At 44.7% G+C, this 27,009-nt stretch overlaps 1 protein-coding gene across 8 annotated transcripts in view; it reads left to right on the top strand.

Moving 5' to 3' along the window:
* The window catches only part of DGKG (diacylglycerol kinase gamma), a 257,067-nt gene that overhangs the window by 161,680 nt on the left and 68,378 nt on the right, over positions 1-27,009 (top strand). For all 8 annotated transcript variants that reach the window (XM_052000062.1, XM_052000065.1, XM_052000064.1 and 5 more), the window contains one exon: positions 9,459-9,523. In XM_052000062.1, the coding sequence (XP_051856022.1) occupies positions 9,459-9,523 (65 nt within the window). The remainder of the gene's footprint in view (positions 1-9,458; positions 9,524-27,009) is intronic.

Genomic DNA, 27,009 nt, shown 5'->3' with positions numbered 1-27,009 from the left:
TACTAAGGGTTTGTCTATTTTGTTGGTTTTTTCATAGAACCAACTCTTAGTTTTATTAATCAATTCAATAGTTTTTTTACTTTCAATTTTATTGATCTCACCTTTTACTTTTAGAATTTCAAGTTTAGTGTTTGACTGGGGGTTTTTAATTTGTTCCTTTTCTAGCATTTTTAATTGCAAACCCAATTCATTGACCTTCTCTTTCTCTATTTTATACAAATAGGCCTCTAGAGATATGAAATTTCCCCTTATTACCGCTTTGGCTGCATCCCATACATTTTGGTATGATGTCTCATTATTATCGTTTTCTTGGGTGAAGTTATTAATTATGTCTATGATTTGCTGTTTTACCCAATCATTCTTTAGTATGATATTATATATCACATATGATGCATATAATATATGATATATGATAATAAGGTCATAGCAACTCGACTGAGAATAGAAAAGGACTTTAGTTCATCCTTATTGCTTTGGTTTTTTCCAACCTCTTCATTATAAAAATGTGGATCAGGTAAAGTCAGGAGAGATCAGGGACTGGATACAGAGTCAGAAAGATTCAAATCACATAAAGATACTTACCAGCTATGTGACTCTGAGCAAGTCACTCAGCCTCCGTTCTGAGATCCCAAACTCTGTGACTCTTCGCCATGACTTGTCTAGCCATGATCCTCTACTTCTTTTCACCGTGCTCATTATCTTAGCTCCAAATCCTGCAGGGTAATCCTAGGATATCGGCTCAAAAGCTTAGAGGAACCATAGAATTCTCTCCCTTTACATATGGGGAAACTGAGGCCCAGAAAGATTAAGCAGTATTACCCAAGATCACACACGTAACGTCACAGAGTTAAAAGGAAATGTCAGTAATTATTTAGTCCATTGGGATTTCCATGGGGGAAGGGACGAGGTCACAGAGCTAAAAGGCAATGTCAGTAATTATTTAGTCCACTGGGATTTTCATGGGGGAAGGGACTCGAGAGATCCTCCTGCAGAGCTAATCTGCCTTGGCCATCACATGGCAGATCTTTTCTGTGTTTGCATGCTCATTCTTTCCCATTTGAAAAGGGCCACTCTTGACAAAATCAGTTAGCGCCATCCAGCCCGGACTGAGCCCTGGTCTGACATTTGCAGATGGCCTTGCTCCTTATTTGACTTCCTAAACTTTGGAGGGCTACGTGCGTTAGATGGATTTTTTTTCCCTAAGCCAACGTGTGGGGAACCAGCCTACCATTTACATCCCTGTTTGTACTGATTATCAAACACCCTAGGCAAAGAAGCCTTGTAAATACTGCACTGTATCTGTGGGAGTCGGTACAAAGCATTATTGACAAATGTTTGCTGCCTGTCATTTGTAAAGAGGCTGCCGTTCCCCAACCAGCCGTAGGGCCAGTGGGCTCGGCTATTTTTCCAGGGGCGATGATGAGTTTGCCCTACAAAATCCATACTCCCCTTCCCGGTCCCATGAAGACAAAAAGCCCTGGATTTCCCCTCCTCACCAGGGATTGGGGCCCAGAATCTGCTAGGGACAGAACCAAAGTAAAGCGTCCATGCCCAAGCCTTACTGCTCACTGCTGTTTTTCCTGAGTGCCATTCTACACAAATAAACAGATAAGTCTTTCAGGCTTAATAGGGATCCGGCATTCCATTCATGGTCCCTTTGACTGATGCCATCAGCGGTTGAGGGTTTCAGACACCCACCTCCCCCCACTTCCCCTGGCATCTTCCTCCCCATCGTTTATTTGAGGTTTACAGAAATGCCAAAGCATCAGGGGTATCAGTGACAGGAAGTTTTGATTACAGCCTAATTCCTGGGCGATTTGTAACTCTGGAGTCCCCAGGGACCTCGCATGGCCCGAGCCCTTAAGGTAAGGAAAGGACAACTAGTCTCTGGATGGGGGACGCACATTCCGAAAGCTATTAATAGGGGGAACCGAGGACTGGAGGGAAATCTCATACCCCCATTTCCAATCAACTGTCCCATCGGGAAAAGAACAGAACTCGAGGGCTGGAGCGCTGAAAGGTTAGCCACTAGGTAAGGAACGTTTTGGCCGTGACAACTCGTGACATAGATAAAAATAGAAAATAGCCCTTTCTGTGATGATGACAATCTGACCATAAAACAGAGGGTGCAAAGAATCACCCAGCTTCCAGACCGCTGGCAAGCATTAATTTAATTGTTCACATTCTAAATGTGCCGTTTTTACCCATCGATCAATAAACACAGACGCTACTGGAGGAAATTAGGAGGAAATGACTCATAAACATATTGGCATTCTTGCCACATATGAAAACAAGATACAGAGAAGCTGCTGCAGAGGGGCACCCCTCATCGAGGGGACCATGGAAGTTCATTTTGTCTTGTATTCAAAAGTAACTAAGAAACATCATTTCATGGGACTTTTGTCCATCTTGAACTGTGAAAACAGTTCATAAAATTAGAGATTTAGAAAGGGACCTTAAAAGTCATTGAGTCCACCCCTCATTTAATAGATGAGAAAGACCCAGGTCCATGGAAGTTAAGTGACTTCCTAAGTTCATGGACATGTATGACACTAGATGGGAGCTCAGAGGCCATGCAGTCCACCCTTCATTTTAGAGCTGAGAGCTTGGAGACCTAAAGGGTTTAAGTGAAAGCCTGGGTCACTATCTGAGTGTCTGAGGTGAGATTTGCCCCTAAGTCTTCCTGACTTTTCTGATCCATCCACTGAAACTCCTGCTCCAGTTTCTCTTGTAAAAGATAAAGAAGTAGAGACATTCATCTCACAAAGATGGGCATGGAAGGATATTGAAGGAAAAAAATGTTGGAAGAGATGGCTCGGGATAATTAAATGAATGAGTCCAAGGGCTCATATGCTAGCCACTTGTCAATAGAGTCAGTATTTATAAATATATATAATTTATATAAATAAGTAAATAAAATTAGAGAGTCAGTTTGGTGTAGTGGACAAAGCACCCAACCTGAAATCAAGATGAGTTCAAATCCCATTTTGATACTTACTAGTTGTCTCTCTGAACCTCAGTTTCTTCATCTTCATCTATCAAATGAAGAGGGTGAACTAAATCCAGCTCCAAATCTGTGATCTTCTGATCAATGAGAGAGTTTGAAGGCACTGGATGTCCAAAGCATATGTGCATGTACAATTTTTTTTTTAATTTCCTTGGATGAAAGCTATATCTTGATAAGCAACTAGTTACTGACTTAGAAGTCATTTCAACATTGGCAATTCATGGGTAGTTAGGTCACTGACTAGTTAGAAAATAGGTCAAAATAAAAACCACATTTGAAAAAAGAGAGAGTCGAGATGGAGCTACTATGGGTTCCAACCTGACTTATTCTAAAAAAGCTGCCAATTCAGAAAAAGTAACAAAAGAAAAGCCATCACATCTGACACTCTGTCCTGCTGAAGCTTGACAACACCAAACAATCGCCACAACTGAGAGGTAGAACACCTACCCCAAATTACCTTGGACAGAAAACTTTTCACTTCTTAGCCAAGTGAAGAGTTGGGTCAACCAAAAGCAAATACCAACTCATTTGTAAATATTTTGCAAGATGATATTGGAAGATAAGGAGCATTGTCGCCTCCCAAAAGCAGCGGAAAAGAAATTCAGTCTAAAGAGAACTTGGCGTGAAACCTACTTAACCAATATTTCCAAGGGAATTTGTCGCTAAAACAGGAACGAGGGCAACAATATACCTAAGATGCAAAAGAGCTGCCAGTGTTTCTATACCAATCTATTCCTTGATACTGGGGAAACTACTGCACTCAAAGTCGACCACATCAGTGTGCTGGGTATAGAAATGGTTTTGGGGAAAATAAAACCAGGAAGAGTAGTAGGACATTCCCAAAAGTCTATCCAAGTGGCAACAACATTTTAAAGGAATCAATTTTCTTTTTCTTTTTTCTCTTTTTTTGGCTTAGGCAATTGGGGTTAAGTGACTTGCCCGGGGTCACACAGCTAGTGTTAAGTGTCTTGAGACTAGATTTGAACTCAGGTCCTCCTGGTCCGCTAACCACTGCATCATCTAGCTGCCCCCCCTAAAGGAATCAATTTTCAAGCTATCTCTAGGGGATGACTTCTGAAAAATAGAAAACGTCAAAGAGATAATACAATTATTGAGAAAAAAGTGACCAAGAAGATAATTGCTACTAGTTCATATACCTACTTCCTCTTCTCTGTGAAATCCTGATAGAGATGGTCTATGACTCCACTGGGGGTCTCCTTGATGAAATATAAGAAGAGACTGCTCAAGCTTTTCAATATTCCTATCTTCCTAGCCATATGGCCACCTGAAAAGTATAGAGAATATAAGATCCCACTGTGTGCTGGTTGTTGATTACAAAAGTATTTCACTGAGTAAAGGGAAATGTATCCTTAAAACCTGTCTAAGCAAGGCATTTCCCTCTTTAAATCACATATACATTTAGATTTTTATAGGTTGATTCCTCCCCCAGCAAAATGTAAGTCCCTTGAGGACAAGAATAATCAATCAGCACATACTATGTGTCCTACAGACATCAAGACCAAAATAAATTAATTAACGAATTAAGGAGTTACGAAGGGGAAAAATGTAGACCAATATAAGCAAATACAAATAGATATACAGCAAATGCAAGGTGAGGAGAGACTCTGGCCCTGCAGAGATCAAAAGCTTCATACAGAAAGTAGTCTTGTTTTTCAACTGTGTATTCCCAGCACCCGGCACCGTGCCTCGGATGGAACAGGGCCCTAATAAATGCTCGTTTAATTGGATTACACGGCATACTTATCAAATCTGTAGATAGCCCAACACCGAGAGGGAAGCGCACATGTTGGGTGATAGAATTAGAATCAAAAACATCTTGACAGCTTACTATGATGGGATGAAAATTGAGTAAGATAAATTTAAAGGAGATAAATATAAGCCTCTATACTCTGGTTCAAAAAAACCTCAGACTACCAGATTTGGAGGAGGAGGAGTATTGTGGCTAGATGATAGTTCTTGTGGAGGGGGAAGATCTAGGGGTTTTAGTGGACCACAAGTTCAGCCTAAGCTAGTAGGACAGCCAAAAAGGAGGGACTAATGTGATCAGTGACAGGTTGCCCTGAGAGAGGCATAGTGACCCAGGCTATGGTAAGAAGGGTCCCTTTGTACTCTGTCCCCCCCCAGGTCACATCTGGGGGTATTGGGTTCAGGTCTGGGTACCATGTTTTAGGGAGTTAGAAGCCCTCCCATCACCCCAAAGTAGGATTGCTGGGACGATGAGGATACTAGAGACCGTATCATTGGACGATCTGGTGAAGGAACCAAGGATACCAAAGACTGGGGGGCACATGGGAACTCTGCTTGGCTTTTTATCTGCACGTCCAGGGCCTAGCACAGAGTAAATGCTTAAGAAATGCCATCTGAAAGGGTCAAGGTCTTAAAGGGCAATCACCCAAAAAGAATCACTGGGCCTGCTTGTTTATCCCAAAGGGCAAAGTGGACACAAGGGGGAAGATAGGGAGCCTCTAAGAACAGATAGGGGGCCAGCTCACATTAGCCTTTCCCAGTGTCTTTCAGGAGCCTGGCAGCTCACATTTGCACATCCTTAATTCATCTCTGACCTAGGAAAAGACCACGTTAGTCCAGACAAAGCTCTGTTTTTCTTTCCTTCCTATAGAAAAGGAAACGAGTGCTTTCAGAGAGCACGCTCCATACTATGTCTCTTGAATTCTATTTAGAGCATGACGGCAGCACGTGACATCTTCAGGGTTTGCTGAAACTCTCCTAAAGTGTGAAGAGCCTTCTGGGGAGCCAGCCTTTAAGTCTAATGTCGAGATTTGAATTCAGAGCCGGAGAGACCAGATTCTAATTCTGTCTCCAGCAGTTGTTGCTCACTTGTTTCAATTGTGGGCAACTCCCCCAACAAGACATGCATCTTTTCTTGACAAAGATACTGGAGTGGCTGGTCATTCCCTTCTCCAACTCATTTTATAGGTGAAGGAACTGAGGCAAACAGGGTGACGTGCTTTGTCTAGGGTCACATGGCGAGGCATCTGAGGCTTCCTGACTCCAGGCCAGGTGCGCTGTCCATTGTACCACAGGGCTGCTCTTACTATTTTGCTCTACTAGTTATGTGGCCCAGGCAGATCATGTAATGCTCCAGCCACTCCCTAAGACCACAGTTGTGAGAAGTATTGATGTGCATTAGTAAGGGACTGTCCTCATCCGGGAGTTCCCTCCATTTATGAAATCACGAGTGTGGAGGGCAATGAGAACGTGCTCTGCCAAAACATGGTGGGGGGCATCCCAGCAAGGCTAAACTTGAAGAAAGAGGAATCTCAGATGAAATCAGTCGATCATCCAGAAGGTTTTTTTAGGCAAATGTTAGGTACTGGGATGAGTGCTGGGTATACAAAGGCAAACTAAAAACATCTCTTGCCCTCAGGAAGCTTACATTCTATCGGGGAGAATATAATAAATATACCTTTAATCAACCAGACATTCTCATATAGCGGGTTCTGGGCTTATTCTCCCGATCCCCACTCCCTTCTTCTCCCTTCAGAGAACTAGAGGCTACCACAGGTGGAGAGGAGGTAGAATGCAATGGTTTTCTAATGCTGTAGCAACTAATAGCACTTAAAACATTGTCTGGCACATAGTAGGTACTTAATAAATGTTTATTGACATATTGAAAGTTCATTAGCCCCCCCCCAATATACTTCTGCCTCCCATGATTATCAGTTTATGTCAGTAAGGATTAGTTTTTAGAAAGGGTATTCACTAAATAGATCTACTAAGAACAATGGATACAAAATTTTTTCCTGGACCAAAGTCTATAAACCAGGGGTCCTCAAACTACGGCCCGCGGGCCAGATGTGGCAGCTGAGGACATTTATCCCCCTCCCCCAGGGCTATGAAGTCTCTTTATTTAAAGGTCCACAAAACAAAGTTTTTACTATAGTCTGGCCCTCCAACAGTCTGAGGGACAATGAACTGGCCCCCTGTTTTAAAAGTTTGAGGACCCCTGCTATAAACATGTTATTCCACTAATATATAGAGTTCATAGGAAAATGGGCTCAAGCTTAATGAATGCATGTGGCAAAGGGGTAACTCATAGACTTTCTTTCCCCTTCCCAGGATACTCACCATGCCCCCCCCAGCTAAGTTGATTTTCTCCTGTAGAGTCCTGAATCTACCTTTGCTCACTTCATCCAGCTCAGCTTCATCCTCAGCTCCTGTCCAGTCATTGCCACAAGCCATTGCTGCTTTATGGGTGCTGCTAAGATAGATTGAGGGGGAGGGGTGGAAGAGCAGGAAATCCCAACCCTTCAATCCTTCATAAATTCACAGGGTCCTCCTCTGATCGAAGGGAATGCAGATGGGAGGAACAGAGTTTTGGAGGCTCTGTTCCAATTCTATAAAATCCCCAAAGAGGATAATCAAGTCCCTCAACTAAACCAAATACACTTCGTCTGAGGTGTCAATTCACTTCACCCAGTAGCTGTACTGGACTTATAGACTGCTCTAGAACTTTTGACCCTTAGTCTTAAATGGCTCATTAATTGATTGTTGTCTAGGTCTTGTTCATACCTCTGAAGGATCTTACTTCTTGAACTCAGGAAACCTGGTACGGCATCTTGTCATTTGTTTTAAGAAGGATGGAATAATTTAACTCAATCAACTTCTACCCATACACTAAGTTCCCACTATGTGCTAAGCACTGGAAACACAAATCTATTTATGTTTGTAAATATGTGCATTTATTTGTGATTACATATACGTATATATGTTTATGGGTCTTCAAACAATCAAAAAGCATTTGTTAAGCATAGACTATATGCCAGAATATGTTGGGTCCTGCAGATACAAAGACAAAATGGAAACAGGTTACATGCCATTAGGGAAGGGTAGACACTTTTCAGATATACAACTACAAGATAAAAAAAAAAATTAGGGGAGAGAAAAAGAAGGAAAAAGATGAAGGAAGGAAGGAAGGAAGGAAGGAAGGAAGGAAGGAAGGAAGGAAGGAAGGAAGGAAGGAAGGAAGGAAGGAAGGAAGGAGGGAGGGAAAGAAAGAAAAGAAAAAAGGAAGGAGGGAGGGAGGGAAGGAAAGAAAGTGAAGGAAGGAAAAAGAAGGAAAAGGAGGGAGGGAGGGAAAGGGGAGGGAAAGAGGGAGGAGAAGAAAGAAGGAAAAGCAAATTTGTTTTTATAGAATTCATAAATCAGAGAAGAGATATGACAGAACTTTCAGGGCAATCCAGTTATGTCCCCCAGCAAATAAATGTGCTTCCCTACTTCCCAGATTCACAAACTACATAACTCTTTTTTTTTTTTTTTTTTTTTTTTGCCTCATTTAAAATTAGCTCCACTGCTTCTAACTCTTCCTCCCTTCATCCTATATGGGGCCATTTCTTTCTCAATCCCAGCAGCTTCCACAAAATGTTAGGAAACTTAGTCTAAGTCATGCAGAGAAGAGATGGGGAGGGTGAGTAAAACTCACCAACCACTTTAATTGAAATTAAAATTGTTTTTCTTTCAACCAAACATTAAACTATTCTGCCAAATAGTCATTATAACTATTGGAAGCAAAAACAAAAACAAAAACAACTTTAACTCATCCCAAATAATAATACTTTGCCCTTATGTTTTTTTTTATTTCTTTTGCATATTATCTCACATGTGAAGGATGAAGGAGGGGATTCTCTTCACAGATACTGATATTAACCCTTCTGTGACTTGTCTTAGAGAGTTACCGGAGATTAAGAGAAATTAAGTGTTTAACTTAGTCACACAGCTGTTAAATGTAAGAAGGCAGATTTGAACCCAGATCTCCCAGATTAAGTATAGCATCCTATTCACACTATACTTGTCTTGTTTCAGATACTATTCATATATAATCACACACTTATTTTTGTTCTTTTCAAAATATCTGAATTTTAGTTTATACTTTTTAAAAATATTTTAATAGGTTCTAATTGGACCTATGGGGTCACTATTTTTTAAAGAGAAACATATTGCTGGTTATATAAAGGAAAAATGCAGAAAACGTGTGCTAATTAACATGTCAATTAACAACAATTCACTTGATGGCTAAGTTGGAAGAAATGCGTTTCTTCTCTAAAATAAAATACATTTGCAGTCCCCCGTGTGCTCGGGGAATATAGACTAAGCTTCGTGTTGACTTAAATCAATGAAACTAGAAAGATAAATTACAGATAAAGTAGAATGATAAAGAATATAGACTATAGCCAAAGACAACGCAAATGGCTTCAAGGGTGTCAGTGAAGAAGGCCCCCTTCATCTATTCATGTGGACACAGCCAGATACACGCGGGGCAAGAGCCTTTGGCGCCCAAGAGCCTCTGCTCGGGGAGAAGCACGCTCAGAGCCACAGCTGTCTCCCTTCACTGCCCACAGTCCTGTTTGTTACTTGGCAGCTCCCAGACACCCCACGCTGACCGGGTACCTGCCTCTGCTTCTTTTCCTTGCAGGACGCCTCCATTGCCCACAGATTCCACCTCATGCGAGAGAAATACCCCGAAAAATTCACCAGCAGGTAAAGTCCGTGAAGTTTCCTTCTTTTCCACCCCACTCCCTCCCCTTCATCCCATCTTGACGTATTGCGTTTCTAACCGCCATCTTGCAAATATTCTCAATCCACTCCTGCCCTTACACTAAGTTCCTACTATGTGCCGGGCGCTAGAAACACAAATCTACTTATATGGTTGTAAATAGGCACATTTGTTTGCGATTCCATGTATACGTTCTGTGTGTCTTCAAGCATGGCTGGTCGGGAGGAGGTCGTTCGTTTTGGGGCCACGTGGCATTAAGGCAGATTTCCATTTCTAAGAAGAAAAAAGGAAAATTGTCAGGAATAGATCTCATGCTGGGTAGGGTTTTGCCCAATGGGCCGTGTGCTTAGTGAAAGAGGAGGGGGTGAGGATAGGAAATAGGGGGCTGCCCTTGTCCGTTTCCTTGCCTGGAAGTCAGTCTGTTGTGAAGTAGCCTTTCTTTCTCTAGAGTTAGTGAGCTCTTCTCCAATACACCCCCTTCGAGAGATACCTTGAAGCTTCTCTGGGATGCGGCCTTCTCTTGGGCTCCCCTCGGGTCCCTTCCATTGTGTTTTCTCTTAATCTCATGCCCTCCCCACCAAGGTAAAATTCCTGGATGATGGAGAGAGGAAGAGGAGCCGTTGACTTCCTCCTCTTCTCTACAGCAGTAGAGAGAAAGTGGTCACTCACCCCGTGAGCAAAGTTGAGGAGATGGATGGTCCCAGCGTACCTCTGATCTAACCTTAGCACTCCCAAGAAACGTGGGACACTGGAGCAAAGAAGTACCCATCCCAGTGGCACATCACAGAAGCCCTCCTCCCTTGACATGAGCCCAGTGGAGAGCTGTCCCTGTTACCTGTTGCCACCCCCTGTCCCTCTCCGGGGAGCCTTCCGCTCAGTGTTTCTAAGTGTCTCTTCTCTCTCCCGTGCCCTGATTCAGGGTGCTCCCCCAAAGCCACAAGAGCCCCAGTTAAACTCGGATGATCTGAATTCACAAAGGTAGCCGGACAAGGCTATTCCAAGCTCATATTCCCGTCTTTAGCATAACCTGGCCAAGTCACAGACCCCACCTCTGATCGCTTCCTCCCCGTGATCTTGGCCCTCTGGGACCTCATCTGTAAAAGAGGAAGTTGGAGCGGTTGACCTCCGAGTTCCCTCCCAGCTCTAAATCAGATCCAACATGGCAATGACTGGCTGATCTGCATCAAGGAAGGAAGTTTTCATGGCGGGAGTTCCCCACACTGGTGAAATCCTCCTCCCCCCATCCCCAAAATCCAATTTTAGGTTCCGACAGTCTCCCGACCCTGGCAATGGCCAATGAAAATTCAGTTTAGGCTCCGATGATGAGCACGGATTCTGTGGGTTTGCTGGCTCACTAGCTGTCCCCTCTCTGTTAGTTCTCTCGTCCTGTCCAAGCTGAGTTAGTGGTATTTTTTTTTTTGAATCTGTCTTCAGAATTTTGATTCAGTTTGTAGCCAGAACTATACGGGGGGTTGTGGTTGAGCAAGGGACATATTGACATATTGAGGATTCGAGTCTCTACACTTGCCAGTAACAGCCTGTGAGGGGAAGAAAGGAAAGAGTCTGAAACGAAGCCATTTAGACTATAAATTTCTTGTGTGAACAATGACTAGGGAAAAAATCATTTTTTAACAGCTTTTGATCCAAGAAATTCTTCCAGGCAAAGATTAGGGGATTAGCTAGTAAAGTCTCAAAAAGAAGTAACCCCTTAAGGGCAGAAAGTGCCTTGCTCTTGTACCTGATCATTAGTGTCTTACATAGTCAGAGTTTGATAAATGGAAGAGAGGGAGAGAGAAAGACAGACAGAGACAGAAAGAGACAGAGAGACAGAGACAGACAGAGGGAGAGAATGAGAGAAAGAGAGAGAGAGACAGAGACAGAGACAGAGAGACAGAGACAGACAGAGGGAGAGAATGAGAGAGACAGAGAGAAAGAGACAAGGAGGGAGAAAGAGAGAGGAGAGGGAGAGAGGGAGGGAGGAAGAAAGAGAGAGACAGACAGAGACAGAAAGAGACAAAGAGAGACAGAGAGAGAGAGAAAACCCATTGGACTGTGAAACACTGTGCCCACTCCCTCTTCCGAAGGGGTTCATCAGCTCTAGACTCATGCAAGTTGTCTATTCACCCATAAGGAGCCTGGACTCTAAGGAGAGTCCTATACACAAAAGTTAGAGGAAAAAACTCTTAACAGGCATTTACAGAAAGACTTTAAGCAAGATTACCAATCTTTAACCACACTTAAACCCCCCTGGGACGCTCACACTTGATCTTTACCACAACATAAAGCAGTTTATGAAGCGACCAAATTGTCCTGAGGACACTTCACCTGCCTCTGCGCGGTCCAGACGACTCTTGGTCATCTTCCCCTCCTTGTCACCTTCTCTAAGAAGGAAGCTTCTCTTTGTCTGCAGTCAGTGCCAGTAAATGCACCTGGGACCTCCAGATCCCTCCAGCAAACAGACTCGAAGTCTAGATTTGTCTATGGAAGAAATGATGCTCAGGGGCAGCTAGTGGTACAGCGGACAGAGCCCCAGCCCTGAAGTCAGGAGGACCCAAGTTCAAATCCAGCCTCAGACACTTAACACGTCCTAGCTGTGTGACCCTGGGCAAGTCACTTAACCCCAATTGCCTCAAGGGGAAAAAAAAAGAAATGATGTTCAAAAGGGAAATACAAAAAAGGGAAAAGCAGCCAGGGACCCAAACACAAACTCATATTGTTCAATCTATTCGGGGGTATATAGTCTGATTATAGACCAAGAAGGGCAGGGAATGGTCAAGCAATAGCAACGAGACTCTAAGGAGATTATCCTCCCACAAGCCAGAGCAGCCTCTGCTCTAGGACCTCCACCCACAAAATTCGGAAGGTATCAGAGATTGTTTCACTTGTGCCCTCAGGATGACAAATTCTCTTGAGACTAGAATAATTGTCATCTCCTGGAAGGATGGATGAATGACCTCTGACCCATTCCCCAACCAGTCGCCATTTAGTCTTTGCTTGGACTCTTCCAGGGATGGGGAGCTCATTTCCTCCCAAGGAAGTCCAGTTTGATGTAGGGAAAATTCTACAGAATTAAGAAGTTGTTACTTAAATTGAATTCAGACCTGCCTTGATAACTTATACCCATCGGTCCTTGTTTTGCCCCTTTAGGGCCAAGCAGACTGACCACCCAGACTTCTCTATCACAGCCCCTTTAATATTTAATAATTTATTTATATTTAATATTTTAAATTTAATATATTTAATGATAATAAATATTTAATATTTAAAATACATATTTAATAGGTAGCTTCTCCAGGCTACATAAATTCACATCCTTCAAGTGATCCCTGAACCCTATGGATGACAATCTTCGTCTTACTGGTCACCAGCGTCCAGATGCTTTGTATCTTAAAATAGGAGCCTGGATCTAGTGGAGACCTCAGTGTCCATCTTGTCCAGCCCCTTTCCTTTACAGAGAAGGAAACTGAGGCTCAGAGAAGGAGATGTATTTGTCCAGGGTCACACAGAGTCAACATCAGAGGAACATTAGAGAAAATAACTGTTCTCCAAGACCTCCATCTTTGATAACATCCCATAGAACTCCCAGGCCCATCCAAGAGGCAGCCGAGTTGCTATTTTACTGCGAGATTCCTTATTTAGCATTGGAGATGTTGTTGCCATGGTTACGCTCTTATACCAGTCTGTGAACCTGGGAAAGGTCACACAGGATGGGAAGAAAACATGATAGCTGGGGTCTGGAGGAGCAGCTTCCGAGTTGGGCTGACCTGCTGCACTTTGGGGGAGGTTCCTCGGATACCTCTGAGTATGACTAAGTCAATTAAGATCATCTGGGGGTTTTGTCCTTTCTGGGAAATCTGACTGTTCAGGGCTGGAGATAGATAATGCTTTTCACCCAGTTTTTTATGAAAAACCTTTGGCCTCTTGGGATTTTAGATGGTACAAAACTGCCGTTTATCTTTTAGTTAATCAGTAAATATTTATTAGACACCTACTGTGTACCGTGCACAGGGAGCACATGTAACAAAGAACGAAGCCATGGCTACTCCAAAAAATCTATCTTCCAATGGAGGAGATGACAAATCCATGTATAAATATATACAGAATCAATTTAAAGTTGATAAATGCATACATGCACATATGGATACAGACATATATATATATAGTGGAAAAACTCATTTGAAGTGTTTCTCGATATTCTCTCTGTAAGTGGGACTGCAAATAAGGATGATTCATTGTCCCAAATCTCAGTTCAACCCCCTGACAAAGCTGGAGGTTTTTGAACAGAGACTTTGAACAGGATGGATCCTCAGAAGTCAACACCCTCCTCTTCCAGATGAGGAAACTGAGTCCCAGGAAGGAGGGAATACTTGCCGAGGGTCACCCAGGCAACCGGTAGCGGCGGTGGGATTGGAACCCAGGGCCTCTAACCAAATTCGGCCCTCTTTGCTCCTCCACACTCGGAACGTTCCAACCGCGACATGACACGGCAGCCGGAAAAATGAATGCTGTCCCGTGTCACGCTAAGCGAGTCAGGGTGACCAGGAGGAGGAAGATGGCACTCCTCCTCGCCTAATGCTGGGCAGACCAACTGTCTGAAGGGAAGTAAAACCTGTTTCCCTTGAATATTTTGAGTGAACTTTAGAAAAAATACTTGAGGTTTGGGAAAGTCCCAAACAGTTGATTATGGCATTTTCTTTCTTTTTTTTAATGCATATTTTAATAAAATATAAACCTTATGTATCAGACACAAAGTCCTCGAGCAAAACCTAAAAAAGGGAGGAGCTGATAAGCCGTTTAACTCTTTATTAACCAACCCACAAAAATGTTTGCCTGCCTCCAGTGGAATGAAGTGCGCTTGTCACTGTGAAAGGGCATTTGGAGGATTTTATATGTGGTCGGGTCTAAAGGATGAGTAGTCTTGGACTATATAATAAGATCAAAGGTCTAGAGCTGGAGGAGATCGCAGCCTCTAAGCAAACCCCTTCATTCTACAGTTAGGGAAACTGAGGCTGGAAGAAGTAAAATGAGCTCCCCAAGGTCACGCTGAGACGGCAAGGTCATGCTGCCTCCTTACCCAAAATGCCTTCCTTAGTAAAAACCTTTTCAGGGGTCCTTCCTACCGAAATCTTCCATTTTCCCAGATAACTGAGCTCCCTGGGAGGAAAGGACACACAAAACCTTTGTTTCATGTCCACAAAGACCTTGATAATGGTGAAAAGAATTTAGCGCTTCAATTTACTGGATAATCCTCCAGAAAGGGCGTCCAAGACTTAACCTCAGGATCTGCTTATTCCAAGCCGGGCGCCTGCCCAAGCTAAGGAGAAGGGGGTGGGGAACGGTGGACCAAGGGGTCAGCATGGAGAAGTGATTAGGTGATTTGGGACAACCCTCCCGCAAGTTGATTGTTTCTCCACTCCCTGCTTGACAAGCCATCAGCCAGCCTGTGTTTGGAGACCTCCGGGACAGGAAACTCCCTTTCCCGAGAGAGCCCGTGGCTCTCCGAGAGAACTCCAACGTCAGGGAGGTGGTTTTTGTCCAACCCAATGGCGCCTTTGGGCAACTTCCCCTTTTGCTCCCAGTTCTTCCCTTGGGAGCCAAGAAGAACAATCCTCCTCTCAGATGACTACCTTTCAAATATTTGACGTCCCAAAAAAGTCGTCACCACTCCGGGAGAACAATAATAATGATGGCCTTGACCTTGACAAACCCCCGTGCCAGGATCAGTGTTAAGTACTTCATAATTATATCTCATTTGATCCTTACAACAAGCCTGGGGGGAGGTGCTGCCATTGTTCCCATTAAATGGAGGCAAACAGGGTGAAGTGACTTGCCCAGGATCACACAGTTAGGAACCCAGCCCCGAGCTCCAAACACTAGGTCAACCTCCCTTCTTTGGACACCGGGTCTCATTAAAAATTGTTTTAAGTTCTTTGGGTTGCTGCTATTAACATAATTAGTTAATTATTCCTTCCTAGAGTTGGGGAATTGACTTCTTTTTTATTAAAGTAATCAAGAAGACATCAAAAAACCATCATTTTAGGACCAAAAGAGGCCTCGGAGTCGGGTTTTTTTTAATCTGTTTTGCCGAGGTGACCAAAATTGAATGACTTGTCCAGGGTCACCTAGGTAGTAAGGGTCAAGTATTTGAACTCAGGTCCTGCTGACTTTGAGACTGATGTGCTATCCATTGAACCACCTGCCCCTGAGGTCACCTTTTTTTCAGAGGAAAAAACCAAAGAAATGTCTAATGAAGGATTCGAACGTCTGACTTCCTCATTGCATGAACATGGGCATGGCCCATCCCCCGTATGGGGGGACTGACTGGGACCTCAGCAGGCAGTTGGTGATACAGTCCTAGGTTGACAAAAATGGGCCAATGGAGGATTACAATTCTAGAATCAGAAAGGCCAAAGACTGTCTGAAAGTACAGATGTGGAAACTGAGGCTGAATGGTTGGCCTGCCCCCTCCCTTCCCCCCTCCTCCCCCCCCCAATAGCAGACCTCTGAGGCTGGCTGGGAACCCAAATCCTCAACCCCGGAGACATTGCGCCTTCTCTTGGGCCATCCTGGAGATGGGGCTGGCAGGAGTCTCAGAAGCCACAGGATGGTGGATGGTGAGACCTGAGAAAAGACCACTGGCTTTGGCCATTGAGGGATCGTTATGGAGGCTTTTGAGGGAGACAACTTGAAGAAGCTGAAAAACAGATAAGACCCTGAAGTCTACACATGCACCTACACTTTTGATGAATCTGACAGTGAAGCAGGAGAGAAAAAAAGGAGAGCTCGGGGGGTGGCGGAATCAAGCAAAGGCCTTTCTTTGGATTTAAGGACAGAGTATCTGAGCATGATGATGATGGTGGTGGTGGTGGTGGTGAGGAGGAGGAGGAGGAGGAGGAGGAGGAAGAGGAGGAGGATAGTATTTTCTGGTGCTTTCAAGTTTGCAAAGTGCTGCTTGCTGTATGTGCTTTCTCATTTGATCCTGGGGGTAAGTGCCATTATGATCTTCATTTTACAAATAAGGAAACTGAGTCAGAGAGAAGTTCTTACACAAGATCACACAAGAAGTTTCTGAGGTAGGATTTGAATGCCAGGTCTTCCTAGTTTGTTGGCTGCAGCCCATCCCTGGGTGAGAGGAAGAGTGCTGAAAGGGAGTTGGGAAGGAGTGGAAATGAGAGGCTTACACATTGAGGTAACTCTCAGAAAAGAAAGAAAGGAATGAGCTCGAGATCCCACATAAAGGGTAAGGTGAGGAGAAGGGCCATCATCCCCCCTGAAGCTGGAGATAAGAAAGAGGAGATGGGCAGAGATATGGAGAGCTTTGGCAATGAGGAGGAGACAGAGAGCCGAGATCACAGAAATTAATACTTGTCCATAAACAAGAATCTCTGCTAGAAGATGGAGAACTGTGGGTGCAGAGCACGACATACACACTTTTTCAATATAGATAGATAGATGGATGGATGAAGAGAGAGAGACTAGATGGATGGATACATAGATAGATAGATAGATAGATAGATAGATGGAGAGAGAGATTAGATGGATGGATACAGAGAGAGAGAGAGAGAGAGAGAGAGAGAGAGAGAGAGAGAGAGATTAGATGGATGGATAGATAGATGGAGAGAGAGATTAGATGGATATGATGGATGGATAAATAGATAGATAGATAGACAGATAGATGGATGAATGGATGGATGGATAGATTTTATTAACCTTTTTCTTTTAACTCTTCCAGGGATAGGAATGACAGAAATGAGGCCTTGGGGAATATGAGTGATAGAAAAACAAAAATAGTGGGACCAACATTGCTAGAAAAAGAATTCCTTCTCCAGGATACCCAGCCAATGGGCATCCAAGGTTTTCTTTGTGGATCTTCAGGGAAGGGAAACCACTCTCTCTTAGACCGAGCCTAAATCTGTGGCTTTTGCCCATTATTCCTGGCTCTGCTTTCTGGGACCAATGGCCTTGTATGGCATGGACACAAAGCCCTCCTTCAGATACCCTCCACTCAGTTCCTGTCTTTCCTAAAATGTGGTTCAAATTTGAACACAGAACTCTAAATATAGAGAAAGGGGAAAGTTTCCTAAAGGAGAGGACACCGAGTGGAATCTTGGCGGGATGTAATTTGATCTGCTGGTACTGACATCCTGCTAAGACCCCACTCGATGTCCTCTCCTTTAGGAAACTTTCCCCAGTCTACCCAAAGAAAGAACTCTCTCCCTCAAAGATTCCTCCCAGGACTTTGCCCAAACGCCTCCTTTGTACCGGTTCCTCTCCCATTGAATTGTTGTTATCTTGGTACTGTCCTTTCCTTCCCATCAAACAGCAATCTGCAACAAATTTTGTATCTTTGGGGCTAACTCGGGGCCTTGCCTTTATAGCAGGGACCAAATCACTATTTGCTAAATAAAACTTAATACCATAGGATGAGAAAGGATTCGCTCGAAACAATGACCACATTTTTAACCCAGCAGCCGGGGACTAATATTTACTTTTAAAACCTCTGTGAGGTGGAGGGTATTCTTCTTATCCCTATTTTAGAGATGAAGAAATTGAGGTTCAGCCCGAGTTAGAGTTTGGGGGGAGCCCTAGAGGTCACCAGGCCCAACCCCCCTCATTTTGGAGAAGAAAAAACTGTGGCTCAGAAGGAAGGGAAGGGGCTCGCCCAGGATCACACGAGCAGGTTAGATTTGAGTCCAGGCCATTACACTCATGTTACTCTCACAACCATTTGCTTGCAGGGACCATCTGAATTTCATGCTTTAGAGCTTTCCACCCCCTCTGGGGCTGACTTCCCCTCTAGAATTGATCGAATTACAACAATTATCGGGATCTTTTGGGGGCGAGGTCACGCACTCCAGAGGAAGGGTCTGTCCCACCCAGATGGGATCGCAGCTTACCATGGATGAGCACCGTGGTGACGTGCAGGCAGGGAGCCCGAGCTTCTCTTGGGCCTGGTCAGACGCCCTCTAGATTCCCACAGTCAGTCTGAGGCTGCACACTTAAAAATGGACCGAGGCAGATCTGCAAAGATGATTAGAGGCTTAGGAAATAAGACCCACCGGGAAATCTTCAATAAACTGGAATTACTTGTCTTGCAGAGCAGGCCGGGGAATGATTTAATCCCGGGCTGCCTGAGAAGAACAGGGCTGAACAGATGGAGAGCGGCTCCTTGTCAAACACACTGAGAGACTCGGGCTGGAAATCAAAGGAAAGTTCTGACCCCAATTCTGGACCACATCAAATAAGTCACTACTGTGGGTGGGGATGGGGGGCTAGACTTCTCCTCTCGGGATAGTAATGGACAATCCATCTGATGACCAGCCCGTACACAAGCAGCTCCTCACCCTGGTTTTCCCAAGAGAAAACATCTCCCAGCTTTTCTGCAACATCTCCTCCAGGACCCGAGTCTTGTTGACTTTGTTCCTCCATTTTAGTGATGACGGGCCCAGTCACTTACAAATCCCACTTCTGCTCCCCTTTGCGTGTTCTGCAGACCTCCTCACGTCCTGGTCCTCTCCTTCCCTGCAATTTTCCTACTGTCTGGGAGGGGATCCAGAATCTTCATTCAAGGGCTTCTTTCACTGACTGCAAAACTAAGACAATAGTAGAGAAGCAGCGGAGGGTGTTGATTGAAATACTGGATCCCATGAGTTGGGTTCGAATTCTGCATCTATCACTAGCGGTGACCATGGAAAAATCACTTTACTTTTACGAGCCCCAATTTCCTCATCTGCAAAGAGAGGGCCATTGGACCATAAGGTCCTCCTAAATCTAAAGCTGTGATACTCTGCTCTTTCCCTGCCTACACAGTCCCTCCATTTTGTTATCTTCAATTCCTACCTGGGTTGGGTGATCATGGTCAAGTCACTTTCCCTTCCTGGGTCTCAGTTTCTTCATCTGTAAAATGAGGAGGTGGGACCCCTACCCTTAAATCTGTGGTGCTAGATCAGCTGAACAAGCACTTATAATGCTGGAAGGGGCAGCCCTTTGGGGGGGGGGGGGGATGGGAGGGAGACTGCGTGCTTCCTCCCTAGAGTGATCCATCTGCCCGAAACTCAGCTAACAGAACCCACCACTCCCTCTCCTCTCCCTGGTGGTCTCTCCAACGTCCCCCTCCTTCGGGTCCCAGCTTTCCTTCCCAAGGCCCTGAGGGACAAAGGTTGGACTTCTTCCTCCCCAGTGACTACCCCCGTGGTCCGGCTATTCTCTGTGCTGCTCCCCAACTGTTTTTGTACCAGGTGAAAATACTTCTAATTATGGCTCTGAGAGGGATGGGGCCGTGTGCAGATTGGGGTTCAAGCAGAGTCAGATCTGAGAGGACAGAAGCTCTGAGCTCCCCCCCCTCCAGGGGGCTCTGGGCCCCTCGCTTCCGCTGATCCAGAAAGATTCCGCTGCTTTGCCCACCCATGTGCCCGCTCTCTGTCAAGGCCCAAATCAAATCTCGGCTCCCCAGAAGTCTTTCCTCACTGGCCTTGGTGGCTCGGTCCCTTAGGCACTGAATCTCTCCCGAGTATCTATGGATTCTGCATGAACTTGCAGCTATAATTATTTAACAGTCTCTGATTCTTTGTCCTCCAGTTCACAGGTGGGTGTGTTTATCCAAATGGATTGGAAGCTTTTTTCTTTTGTCTATCCTCCAGCTTCCAGTGGAGTTCTGGGCTCACCAGAAGGGTCAATTGAATGAATACATGCATGAATGAATCAGCTGTCAAGGTCCTTCCTGGCTCCGCACTCCCCGGTTCTCCTGCCTCAGGCCAAAGGAGACAACAAAGCAAACTCCCGGGGCCATATCCAAACTTCTCCTTGTCAGTGATAGCCGCCCTCCTTAGATTTTCCCCCAGCCTCAGATTTCTATCTGCATCCTTAGAGATCATGTAAAAAAAAAAAAAAAAATCCACTAATCAGTGCCTATAAATCCCCACCCATGGGAAACGGTGATCTCATCTAGAGCTCAAAATCAGTGGGGTTTTAACTTGACTCAACATGTCATCCAAGGGGGAAGCGCATCCTTCTCCCAGTCAGGTTTTCTTAGAATCATTTGCACATTTACCTCTGGGTTCTCCCAAGACTTGATCAGAATCTCTGTGAAACAATTGGACCTGGTTTTCTATTTAGAAGCGATGTGAGTAGCATGTTAATTCATCACATAATGAAATTAGAGGAAGAGACATAATAATAACAACTAGCATTTATGTAACATTTTTAAAATTTGCAGAGTGTTATACGAGTATTAGCATATTGTCATAACAGTCTCAAGAGGAAGACACTATTAAGATCTCTATTGTGGATATGAGGAAACTGAGGCAAACTGAGATTAAGTGATTTCTCCACAGTCACAGCTGTTACTGTCAATCGATAAACATTTATTATGAATGTGCTGTGTGCCGGGTATCATGCTAAGAAATGGAGATACAAAAAGAGGCAAAAAAGAAAAGAAAAAAGCTTACCGTCTAATGAGACAGATAACAAGCAAGCAAATATGTGCAAACTAACTTCATATAGTTTGAAAGGAAAAAACGAACAGAGGAAAGCCTATGAAATGAAGAAGGGCTGGGAAGGCTTCCTGTAGGACGTAGGGTTTTAGTTGGGACTTAAGGAAGCCTGAGAAGCCAAGAGACAGAGTAGAGGAGGGAGAGCATCTCAGACATAGAAGACAAAGAGAATGCCCAGAGCTGAGGGTCTTGTGGGTAAGCCAGGAAGCCGTGTCACTGGATCCAAAAGTATATGTCTGGGAGTAAGTGTAAGAAGTCTGGAAAGGTGGGAGGGGCTTTAAAATGCCAAACACAGCATTCTGTTTTTGCTCCTGGAGGAAATAGGGAACCAGTGGAGTTTATTGAGTAAGGAGAGTGATAGGGTTGGGCTTGAACTTTAAGAAAATCACTTGGTGGCTGAATGGAAGATGGATTGGAGGGAGGAGAATCTTGAGTTAGGCAGACCCACCCGCAGGCTAGTGCAATAGTCTCGGTATAGGTGATAAGGGTCTGCACCAGGGCAGCGGCAGTGGAGAAAAGAAGGGGGCGTGTTCGAGAGAGGTTAAAGAGGTAAAACTGACAGGAGGCCGTAGAGGTGAAATTGAAAAGAGGCTATAGAAGTGAAACTGAAAAGAGAGGCTGCAGAGGTGAAAGTGACCAGAGAGGCTACAGAGGTGAAAGTGACCAGAGAGGCTGCAGAGATAAAAGTGACTAGAGAGGTTACAGAGGTGAAAATGATGAGAGACTCCAGAGGTGAAATTGACAGAAATCCGTAGAGGTGAAACTGAAAAGAGGCTATGGAAGTGAAACTGAAAAGAGAGGCTGCAGAGGTGAAAGTGACCAGAGAGACGGCAGAAGTGAAATTGACAAGAAGCTGTAAGAGGTAAAACTGAAAAGAGAGGCTACAGAGGTGAAAGTGACCAGAGAGGTTGCAGAGGTGAAAATGATGAGAGACTTCAGAGGTGAAATTGACAAGAGAGGCTGCAGAGATGAAAACAACAAGAGAGACTGCAGAGGTGAAAATGACTAGAGAGGCTGCAGACGTGAAATAGACAAGAGGCTGTAGAAGTGAAATTGAAAAGAGAGGCTGCAGAGGTGAAAGTGACAAGAGACTGCAGAAGTGAAAGTGACCAGAGAGGCTGCAAAGGTGAAAGTGACAAGAGGTGTTACAGGGGTGATATTGACAGGCCTTAGCAATTGGATATGGGAGGTGAAAGATAGTCTCCTAGGTGGGGAGCCTGAGGCACTAGGAGGATTGTGTTGGTCCCTACCGTGAGTGGGAAGGGGCAGAGAGGATTTAGACATGCGGAATTTAAGATGTCTACTGTCATCCAATTCAAGATATCTGAAAGGCAGCAGAGATGTGAGGTTGGAGGTCAACAGAGAAACCCGGGCAGGAAGGATAGACTGAGAATCATCAGTCTAAAGATGGCCATTAAGCCCATGGGAGCTGAAGTGTCTGAGGCAGTTTTTAAATTCAGATCTTTAGACTCCAGACAGCACTCAATCCACAAAGTGGATTAAAGTAATTAGCCCTAATTACTCATTTGCACGAATAGTTGTCAAAAGGCAATAATTATATAATTATATATATATATCTTGGGGAAAAGGAACTTTAGAGGTCATTTAGTCCCATCTTCCTCCCGTCCTTCCCATTACAGATGATGTTTCTTTGGATCCCTTAAACAATTTAACCTTAAATCTGGCCATCTCACATCAGCAGGGCTTCTGGGAAATTGGAACAGGTGACGGGGGTTAAATGTTCCATTGCCTCATCATTGATTGTCCTGAGAAAGCCTTTCTTCCATTCCCCAAGACATGGCACCTTCCCTGTTCTGGCGTTCTTCAGTACAAGAAAAGGCCCTCTCCTTTCTAGAGAGTTCTCAGTCCTTTTAGCTGTTCCCATATCACATGCTGACGTAAATGCTAACACTTGGTGCTGATTTAGCCCACGCGGAGGCTGAGATTTCCAACTAGTACATTTCCCATTCTTCTTAGTGAGACCTGTACATGAAATCATACAGGAGCGTAACACAAAGGGGCAGCCAGCCCTAGTGGGCTAAATTCGGTGCCCCTGAGGCCCCTGGGAAAATCCCAGATCAGTCACCCCAGCTCTTGCTCCCATCAAACTCTTCCCAAGAATGGGAAACAAATCGGACAAATAATGGTGAAAGCTTTTTGCCCATCTTGTGTAGGAAAAGGGCTGAGAGCTAAGTGCCCAGCCCTGAGGGAGGGGGGAAAGTGCTCTGTGTAACCCATGTGGCTCTCTTTGCTTTCCTGTTTTTGTATAGGTATATATGTGCATAGTGCATATTTGTTGTTAAAGTTTTGGTCCTGCACAACTCCCCATTACCCCATTTGGGGTTTTCTTCACAGAGATACTGAAGTAGTTCGCTATTTCCTTCTCCGGCTCATTTTACAGATGAAGAAACTGAGGCACACAAGATGAATTAATAAATATCTCAGGCCAGATTTGAATTTAGGTCTTCCTGACTCCAGACCCAGCCTTCTACCTCCTTGTGCCACTTAGGTGCATGGCATAGGACAGTGGTCTCCAAACTTGTGTGATTATGTACCTCAACAAGAAAGTTTATGAGCGGCAGAGATTCCAAACATGGTAGCCATGTGAGGACACTCTGTCCACTGGACCCTCTGTCCAGTGTCCTCCTTATCTCTACCTTTGCCTGTACTTTAACCTTGCTTACCCAATCTAAAAAAAAAAAAAAAAAAAAAGAAAGTTTATGAGCACCCCAAATAATGTACCCCAACAGGTGCATATTCTTTATAAATTATATACATGTGCTCTTATACAAATAAATATGTATAAGATACAATCTACACAGCAACAAAAATTTTAAAAATAAGGTAGAGATAAAAATAATATTTGGTTTTATGGGAAGTAGGAAGCCACAGAATATTGTTGAGTAGAGGAGGGACAGGGGCAGAGCAGTGTTGTGGGGAAATTATTTAGGCGGCCGTTTGTAGGACGGACTGGAAAAAAAAGGTACTTGAGGCAGGGAGGCAATGAGGAAGTCAGGGAGAGTGAATGAGGGCCAGGCCTGGAGGTGGCAGCAGTTCGTGGGAAGAAGAGGGTGAGTGTGGGAGGGCTGACATGGAGGCAAGATGGCGAGCTGTGCCAGCTGCTCGACGGGTGGAATGAAAGAGTGAGGAGATCCAGAAGGTTGCCATTGTGGTTGATTAAAAGGATGGCTGTGAAAAGGGAAGAGAATAGAAAGAAAAGAGAAAAGGGAGGAGATCTGGGGTCTCTGCTCAGCCTTTCTGCACCTGCTCTGTTGTGCTGCCCGCTCCCTCCTCCCCAAATTGAAGAAGGGGGAGGAGGCTCTGGCTGACCCCAAATCACCTGAGGGCCAAGAAGTGGGAGAGAAGGGGAATCGCCCATGGCTCTGAAAGAACTGTCGCTGTGGGTTATAACCCCCAGAGTCTGGGGGCCAGAGGCCAGTAAAAGGGGAAGGAGACGAGAACTGGAACAGAAGAGAAAGGGGGCAAAGAAAGGGGAATAAAGGCAAGTGTGTTTGTGTTGGAGAAAATCCCCACCACTGGCTATCCCAGAGAAGATGGGATGTGACTTGGCTTTCTCATCCATGGCTCACTCATCACCGCCTTCACCGCGACCTTGGATGAGGTCCCTGATCGACCTGCTAGTAAATGTTTAACAACCGGCTTCCTCTGGAGGAAGAGCAGACCTTGACATACTCTTCTCTCAAATACGTATTCTTTATATTTTCTCCATCACTTTCTTAGGTCTAAACAATCAACTAAAAACTCCATGAAACCCTCCTTTGTGCCATTTGCTGATTTCTCTGACAAGTGAAGTCAGCTGAGAGCTTGTGTGAGCGGACCCTGAAGGAGCTGCCAAGAGATCTGCATCGTGGGGGGTGTTTCCATATCCCTGCAGTCCCCCCCACAATTACAGGACTATCCCACTCCCCAAATGTAGCCTTAAAGTGCTGTGTGTGTGCGTGGATTTATGACTCTCTCCATGTAGGGAAGGAAGTCCCCCTGCTAAGGGAGACCGGGACCTTCTCTTCAGCGTGGACACTGAGAGGTGATCCCAGAGCCGATAGATATTTCAGACTCAGAGACTAGCTCTCTGGCCACTCTGCTAGAAGGCCTCTATTATCTCATTGGAACTTCATAAACAACCATTTTAGATATTTATACGATTTTATCTATTTAGTTATTCATAAGATTTATTTATTTAGCTGTTTATAAGATTTGTTTCTTTGTTTGTTGTTTATTCATTTAGCTATTTATAAGATTTTATTTTATCATCATCCCCATTTCACAGATTAGGAAACTGAGCTGGACTTGTCTAGATATCCCACTGCCACTAAGCACAGGATTGGACCCTTAGCTCAGCCCTGAACTCTGCCCACTCTGCTAAGCTGCTTAAGAAACTCGCAAAGAGCAGTCGGGAGAAGTCAGAAGGCTCCCCAAGTGCATCATTCTTTCCTGGCTCCTCAGGAGCCAACTGGGTCGTGCTAGATAATTAATAATAGCAAGCAGCAGCTAACACAAGAGCAGGACCCAAGGGCCTCAGCTTTGTGCCCAATCCCGCCCCGGCCCGACGCTGGGGAACATCGGGAATTGTCAAGAAGCTGACTTAGAGGCTGTCGCCCGCCTGCCTGCAAGCCCCACCAATTTAAACCCAAAGCTATTTAAAATTCTCTTTCCAGCAGTGACAGGGAGGCAGCTATTTTGGGCCCCTCTCTGCGTGTCACCGCTGCAGAAGCCAAAAACAGCCTTCATTACCCCATTTCTCCCTGTGGGCCCAGAAGCTCCTAAGGAAGAACATTGTGCGCCCAGAGGGGCGGGCTGCTATGGTGGAAGGAGCCCCTGCCTTCCGAGCCAGGAAAATCCAGGTTCGAATCCCACCTCTGGCACTCCCTGGTCACGTGGCCCTGAAGTTTTAGTCCCTGGAGCCACAGTTTGACTCTCCGATTGGCCAAGGCCAGCCCAACAGTTGGATCCCCCGGCATCCTGCTCAAAAAATTCTTCAACACCGCATGGAAAGCCCTGTCCCTAAAAGTAAGGCCTGGCTGTGTGACCCTGGGCCAGTCACTTAACCCCAATTACCTCAGCAAAAAAATAACAATAAAAAAATAAGGCCAGAAAGGAGAAAACATCTAAAATTTCAATCATAATAAATGAAGCACTTTGCAAACCTTAAAGCATTACATAAATGTCAGTTGCTATGATTAACCATATTAATAATATTAATACGCAACACGTAATGGCATCACATACATTTACCTAAAAATGCATAAGAACAGCTAACACGTATATGGTGCTCTATTCAAATCAATGCTTCTGTATTTTATCTGAATGTTAGCTTTTGTTGTTAATATTAGCCAACGTTCCGTGATGCTTTAAGAGTCACAAAGTAATCTATGTATCTTATACCGTTTGAGCTTCAACCCCTAGAAGGAGGTGTTTTTATTATTATATTACAGATTTGGAAACTGAGGCTGGGATAAGAGAAAAGACTTGCTTAGTAAATGGCATAAGAGCATAGGTTTTCAGCTGGCCGGGACCCTTTTGTTGTTCAGTCATGTCTGACGCTTCACAATCCCAGCTGGGGTTTTCTTGGCAGAGACACTGCAGGGGTGGGCCATTTCCCTCTCCAGCTCATTTTACAGATGAGGAAACTGAGGCAGAGTGAAGTGACTTGTTCAGAGTCACACAGCTAGTAAGGGTCTGAGACCAGGTTTTAAGTTAGTTCTTCCCTTCCAGGTCCAACATTCTACCTATGCTGTTTCTTATCAGGATAATATTTTGCAGATTTTTCCCCACCCCAAGTTTGGAGGTGTTCAGGAGGGAGGGTCCACCTTCATAGGAGGACTCCTATGGACTCCTGCTCCACAAACTGCCAAAAGGGAAGGACACCCATAGGACCATGGTGCTGGAGCTGGAAGGGACCTCAGAGGCCATCTACAGGTGGGGAAACTGAGGCCCACACAGACTGGGAATGACCTCCC

This window comes from Antechinus flavipes, chromosome 4 (assembly GCF_016432865.1).
Source record: "Antechinus flavipes isolate AdamAnt ecotype Samford, QLD, Australia chromosome 4, AdamAnt_v2, whole genome shotgun sequence".
In the NCBI taxonomy this organism is placed as follows: domain Eukaryota; kingdom Metazoa; phylum Chordata; class Mammalia; order Dasyuromorphia; family Dasyuridae; genus Antechinus; species Antechinus flavipes.
Note: the sequence above shows the minus strand (reverse complement) of the source record. Positions and strands in the feature narration are given on the sequence as shown.